Source organism: Notamacropus eugenii, chromosome 5 (genome assembly GCF_028372415.1).
Source record: "Notamacropus eugenii isolate mMacEug1 chromosome 5, mMacEug1.pri_v2, whole genome shotgun sequence".
In the NCBI taxonomy this organism is placed as follows: Eukaryota; Metazoa; Chordata; class Mammalia; order Diprotodontia; family Macropodidae; genus Notamacropus; species Notamacropus eugenii.
In genome coordinates, this window is record NC_092876.1 from 170,348,509 (window position 1) to 170,355,805 (window position 7,297).

Genomic DNA, 7,297 nt, shown 5'->3' on the forward strand with positions numbered 1-7,297 from the left:
TGCACTTTAAATCCATCACTTTTCTGTCAGGCAGTAGATGGTATGTTTCCCCATCAATTTTATGGAATATTGGATGGTCATTAGAACATAGTTCTTATAGCTCAGAAATTGTTTCTCTTTATATCGTTATTATTATTGTATACAACGTTCTTCTTTTTTCCACATTTCATTCTTATGCTATTTTAAAAAGTCTTCAAAATTATTAATTTTATAAAATTGATGTTATAATGTTAATTTTTCATACAGTTCTGTTCACATCACTCTGTATCAGTTTGTTTAAGTCCTTCTGTATTTCTTTGAAATCAACTATTTCCTCATTTCTTATAGTAGAGTACTATTCCATTGTTTCCATATACCATCACTTATTTAGCCATTTCCCAGCTGACAGGCATTTGTTTAGTTTATAATTTTTGCCATCCCCAAAAGGGATGCCATAAGAATATCATCACATATAAAGTCTTTCCCCCTTTATTTGATTTTTTTTAGCTACAGGCCTAGTAATGACATACGAATAGGTCACCTAGATATAAAAAGTTGCATCATAAACAAATTAGGGAAATACGAAGAACACTGCTCATTAGATCTAAGAAATATTCTTGAAAAACCAAGATCCAGGGAGGCCCACAGAAGAAAAACTGGATGTGTGACTATCTAAACTTAAAAAGACTTTGTATGACCCAATCCAGTACAGCTCATTACTATGTGAAAAAAATCTTTGTATCAAATTTCTCTAGTAAAGGTCTCAGTTTTAAGATATTTAAGAATCTACATGCAAATTCATACCAGAATATATATATTTCAAATACATAAGAATAATAATATTCTTCAATTGATAAATGATGTGAGGTTATAATTTCTCAACTGTCAAGAGAAGAAGCCAAGGATCTCTATAAATATATGACAAATGCTCCAAATTACTAGTAACTAGAGAAATGCAAAGTAAAGCAATGTTGAGCTTTTATTTCACATTTATCAGATTTGTAAAGATGACAGAAAAGTAAAATAATAAATGTTGGAAAGACTGTGGGAAAACAGAAACTTTTATGTTCTGTTGGTAAACCAGTGCACGGGTATGACCAACCTGAAAGTAGTTTGAATTATGTATCAAAAACTGCAAAACAGTATAAGCCTTTTAACTCAGCTTTACCACTGTTAGGCCTAGAGCCTATGGATTCATAGTCATCTGATGGTTGGGAGATTAAGGTCTCCATATTCCCTAATTCTTTGATGAGCATTTATCTAACACAAGTATATCCAGTCCTGCCTTTATCTACCTCGTCCCATTGATTGTGTCATCGTTTCACTCAGGTCAGATTGAGGTAACAGGTATCAGAAAGGAAAGTTCATATGGTAGTGCAGGACATTAGTGTCAGTGACAGTGGTACCAGACACAGCAAGTGATCAAGTTGAATGACGCCAGCATGGACAATGGACATTGCTTGCAGGAAAAAGAATACTATCCCTATTTTTACAACACTGCATTATGCCTACAAGGGCTACAGTGAAGGTTTCAAAATAAGTTGCTTTATTTCACTTAAAGTGAAATAACAAATTGTGCAATGCACTATAGAAGGTTTGAGACAGGAGAGTCATGGAGTTGGTAGAAAGGGATAAGCTAACAAAATTTAAACATACAGTAAGAAAACAGTAAGGTGAAACTAGATTCTTCTATTGGGCCTACAAAAAGTCTACCTCTATACACACTCCATGTAGAGAGAAGGGATTCTTTTCTTTTTCTAATCTTTAGATTTTTCAAAAGAGTGGAGTTTCTTTTCGGCAATCCTAGAAAGTTACCTGGTAGATTTTGTTGTTTTTTTTTCTAAAGTCTTAGTATGGCTAGAATTAAAAATAATTTTTTTTAATTCCTGTTTGAATTCCTGTGCCTGGAGTTTTTTTAGTTTTTTAAATAAAGTTTATGTTACCATTCTGTTCAAAATTCTCTAATAATTTCTAAAAAAATGATAATGGAGATTCCTACAATAGGACGACCTCTGCTAGATAGCCAGAAACAATCCTTTCTCAGATTTTCTACAATGGGGAACCAGCACTGATGGCCACACTTCATAAGCCACAATAACATGCAGCTCTCCCAACAACATATCTTTTTAGCTGGAAAGCCAGCCATATAAGTGACAGCTGTTACAGACAGAGAACCCATTCCAATGGTGAGAAATGTCCTTAGAAGGCCTATTCTGCCAGGTATCTCTTCACACGCATTATATGGGTGACAATAGTGGGTGTGACATCTGTGCAAGCAAATGCAAATCTTCCAATAACCCTACTCATTCCTATAATAACAGAGATTAATATATCAGAAGCTGTCAGCAGTCCTGGGGTTTAGGGTTTCCTGATTTTGCATGAACCTCTAGGACACTCTTTTTAACAGAGAATCTCTGAGACTTGCATAGAACAAGTCTACCACTTCAATGAGCTTTGACCTTCGGACCTCAGCACAGTGAGGAGAATTACTGCTCTGTAAGTACAATAAATCTATCAGTTATTTCTTCCAGCTAAAAGTCTTCTCTCCTCCATTAATTTTCCTAGCGCACATGACTTAGATCAATGACAACAAAATCAAATAAATATGGAGCCATTAATTAATACATAGGGATCTGTATGGATTGTATATTGACATAGCATCTGTGTTATTGTATATTTATTTATTTTGTAAAATATTTCCCTCCTACATTTAAATCTGTTCCTGCCACATGGGAGTGTTACAGATCACATGTGGTAGGTTTGATACTTCTGGTCTCCAGCTCTTTTTTGCTCCTATGATATCTTACATTGTATTTTGCCAAATTGTACATGTGACATTCTTTCTTCTCCTTACCACTCCCTTGCCCCCCACACATAAACAATAGTCTTTAAAAGCTAAGACTGGGTTATTTGTGATTTTTCTATCCTAAGACAATTCTTCATATCTGTTAAGGACTAAATATTTTATATTTAGATTGAATTGAAAAGCAATTAAAAGTATAGGGGGACCAAAAGATCTGACCAGAGAAATGAACAAATAGAGTTTAAAAGTACATTAGAAATTTGACAACAACATTAATAGTGTTTATACATTCCTCACTATGAGCCTGGCGCTGCTCTAAATGTTTCACAAATATTATCTAATTTTGTGCTCACATCAAATCTGGGAATTTGGTATTATTCTTATCCCCTTTTCACAACTGAGAAAAGTGAGGCAAACAGATTAAGTGACTTACCCAAAGCACACAACTCATAAGTGTGTAAGTCTGAATTTGAATTCAGATCTTCCTGACTCTAGGGCCAGCAATCCATCCAATGCACCCTTGGCTGCCATAGTGAATCATATATCTTTTGTAAGGGCACATTTTAAGATAAAACATATCATGGGCAAATAGGGAGAGGGAAAGGGACTGGACTTGTGACTTCACTGACATAAACAATTTCCAGGTGAGAAAATTTTTCCTCTCAATGCAATTCAACACCTTCTAAGCAACTAAGAGTATTACCAAGAGCACTGACTAATTAAGTGACTTATCCAGAGTCATACAACTTGTATGGATCAAAAGTGGAACTTGAACCTAGGTCTTTCTGGTTTCTAGAACAACCAAGAGGTCAAAGAGAGACAAAACTCTGGTCAGCAGTGTGGTATAAGAGCAAAGACTACTAACTCAAGAATCAGGGTCTCAACTTCCTCTGTAAAATGAGGGGTTTGGATTAGGAGACAGGTCAGTGGCATATCAGAAAGAACACTGGTCCTTGAGTCAGGAAGATGAATTCAAATACAGCCAAACAGTTACAAGCTCTGTCACCTTTAGCAGGTCACAACCTCTGTATGCCTCTATTACCACATTTATAAAATGGAGATAATAATAGGTACTCCCTCAGAGTTGATGTCAGAATAAAATGAGATACTAGTAAAATTTGTGAACTACAATGTTATCCATTTCTACCATATAGCTATCACACTCTCAAAAATCCAGAAGAACAAAGGATTACTAAACCAAAGCAAAACTTCTGACTGATGGGGTAGCTTCACAGCTACTCTATTGTTTGATCCTGAAGTGCCAGTAGTTCATCCTTTTAATATGTGACACTCTGCTCTTCATAGTTCATAGAGCTTCAAACTGTAATTCAGCAACAAAAGTTTGCTTGCATGAGAAAGGAAGCAAGAGATCTGCGAGATAAAGGAGAGAGGTAAGGAGGAGGGGCATGTGAGGAAATACTGCCACTTGAGAAAGCAATACGACTCATCCCTTTAAAAGGAAAATAGCACCAGTAAAGCCTATGAGCCAATCACCAAGGACCTTTCTATTGTTCATAAGAATACACTTTTCTCTGGAATTTTCTTCAGCGCAATCTTGACATCTTTATTTCTGAGGCTGTAGATCAGAGGGTTCAGCATGGGGATCACTATGGCATAAAACACAGAGGACACTTTCCTCTGGTCCATGGAGTTGGTAGAAGGCTGCAGATACATGAATGCTGTTGAGCCAAAGAATAGGGAAACAGCCATGATATGGGAGCTGCAAGTGCTGAAGGCTTTAGACCTGCCTGCAGTGGATTGGATGCGAACAATGCTTACAAGGATGAAAATATAAGAACTAAGAATAATTAGGGTTGGTACAAACAGGTTAAATGAAGTAAAAACCAGAAGCAATACTTCATTGATGTAAGTGCTGGAGCAGGAGAGCTTAAAGAGGGGAAGAAGATCACAAAAGAAATTACTGATAATATTATATTTGCAAAAATATACTCTAAGCATGCAGCCTGTGTGAACTGTGGCACCAACCACAGCCAATGTACCCACCCCACCCACCAACCAGGAGCACAACTGATAAGACATGATGACATTATATAATAGAGGACTACATATGGCAACATAGCGGTCATATGCCATCACTGCCAACATATGACATTCCGCAATTATAAAAATGAGGAAGAAATAGAGTTGAGTCATGCACTCACGGTAAGAGATGATATTCTTCTCTGATACAAAATTCACAAGCATTTTGGGGGTGATGACAGTGGAATGACAGAGGTCAATGAAGGATAGACAACTGAGGAAATAGTACATGGGTGTGTGAAGGTGGGAACTGAGCCCAATTAAGATGATCATTCCCAGGTTCCCTATCATGGTGACCATATAGATCCCTAGGAACAGGAAGAAAAGTAGAATTTGGAGCTCTGGTTGGTCTGTTAAACCTGCAATAATAAAGTCAGTCACTACAGAATGATTTTCCTTCTCTTGATGCTGGACCTGTGGGATTGAAAAAGAAGCAGCACATTAAAGAGCATTTCTACCATCCCTCCCCACACACATAAAGGAGGTTTACAAAGAATGAATAACTCTAAATCCTGGAATCCTGAACTGTTTGGGTCTTGGGGCCTATGGTCACTGTTACTGGTCAGTGTCTGTGAGTATCACTATTATTAAGAGCATGTCTTGAATTACCATGATGAGACATGTGAACAGAAGTACAGTAAAAGAATCATACCCAACTCTTCCTCGTTCTACCCAAAGGAAAAATATAATATTGATACAGACAGTTGAATCCACTGAGAGCTCAGGGGCAAAAGAAAGGGATGAATTCTAGATCTCTATTTGTCCATTCATTGAGTTCCTCATCTACTAGTTCTTGTTCACATTTCTGAAACTCTACACAGAAGCAAGTTCTGTTGAACATTAAAGATGACTGGTCTCCATCAGGATAGGAATCATGGTTTCAGTTACTTTTTTCAAAGAAAATCAGATTCTTGAGGAGAGTCAATTGCTGTCCAAAGTCATTCAATGAAAACACAAAAGCCTTCTCTGTTGACACAGTTATCCAATGGCCTAGGGGGATTGAAGCCTCTATCATTCTTGGTATCTCTGGATACTTCTCTCTTCCCCACAGATGCATTTCTAGATCGATGCTACTTGGGGTTAGCAATGGGCCAATAAAGAAAAAGAAGTGAGATTTCATCAAGAGCTGCTCTCCCGTGGAGGTGTGTTTGGTAAAAAAGATCAGAAGAGTTAAAGTAAGGTACTCACCTTCCACTGCTGGATCATCATTGAAAGAGTCTGTGGAATATCTAGCAATAAATTAAGGAATGATAATCTTCATAGACTTTTTTGCTTCCTTCTCTTCTACTGAAATACAAGTATGGTCTTTGATTTCTTTGATGACCTAGGAGTTCCAAGAGATGGCATTTTTATTATTACTTTAACCCAATGGTTCTCTCTAACTTTAGAATAGAAAACATCTCTCAATCTCACTGTAACTGCTCATTGATGGGATATTAGTGTTTTATGATGAATGGATAGTTTCTAGGGACCTTATTAGAAACTCAGAGTTTGCCCAAGGTCTTATCTCATCAGGGATACAGGCTCTTCTGGGAATAACACCCCTCCTCCTGCCACCCAACAGTTCACCCCTAACTAGGGAACTCTATTAGCAACTTGCTATTTAGTAGTTTTCTTTATGGATTACTCTTTTTCTCACACTTTCTTAAGTTCTGGAGGCGAGAATCAAACAGAATCAAACAGATCAGAAACCAGACTGAGTTTGTAACTATCTCATTTCTATAAGTATAACATTTCTGCAGATTTTGAAATGATGAAATTTTTTTAAAATTCTAATTTTGGGGGGTAAAAGTGAAACTGAGGAAAATGAAAATGTTTTCTATACATTTTGTTTAAACTTTTTTGCATATTTAAAGTGAGTGGCAATCAGTAAATAAACCAATTATTTGTGTCTTCATTTGCTCACAAAATAAAAAAAAAGATACAATAGACCTTAAAACTGCTACCATGTGGTTTTCTAAGTCAATATGCAGTCCACAGGGATCCTTATTTCAATTTGAATGTGATGCCACTGCTATAGAGGGTTACCACTGTAACATGGCTCCTCCCAACTGCACTTCCAGCTCTCACCTTAGGTCCATGTTGATTAATGACAGTTCATTACATTTAGCTGACTCTCAATATTAGACAGTACCATCTTTCTTCCATGCCACTGTGCCCATGAACACTCCCCCTAAGCCCTGCTTTCTACATATTACTCTGACCACAGAAATCAAATCAATGTTACCATTGTTTCTGGAAAAAGTGAATCATTTGAGCCCTCTAACTCTACTCACCATACCTGTTATTTCCCAAGACAAAATTCCCTTGAGAGTATTCCCACATATGTATTATATCTCTGATTTGAATGTAACTTCTTTGAGGGTAAGGACTGTTACACATATGTATGTGTGTGTGTGTGTGTGTGTGTATCCATTCATTCTGAATTTAGGAAATTTCAGAGACAATGAAAGGTTAAGTAATTTGCCCCAGAAC

At 36.8% G+C, this 7,297-nt stretch overlaps 1 protein-coding gene across 1 annotated transcript; it reads right to left on the reverse strand.

Annotated features, from left to right (window-relative positions):
• Positions 1–4,294: 4,294 nt before the first annotated feature.
• LOC140508998 (olfactory receptor 8G50-like) lies at positions 4,295–5,128 on the reverse strand. Its single transcript, XM_072616913.1, has one exon. It carries the CDS (start codon positions 5,120–5,122, stop codon positions 4,295–4,297), a length of 828 nt encoding a protein of 275 aa, XP_072473014.1. The 5' UTR covers positions 5,123–5,128.
• Positions 5,129–7,297: the final 2,169 nt, after the last annotated feature.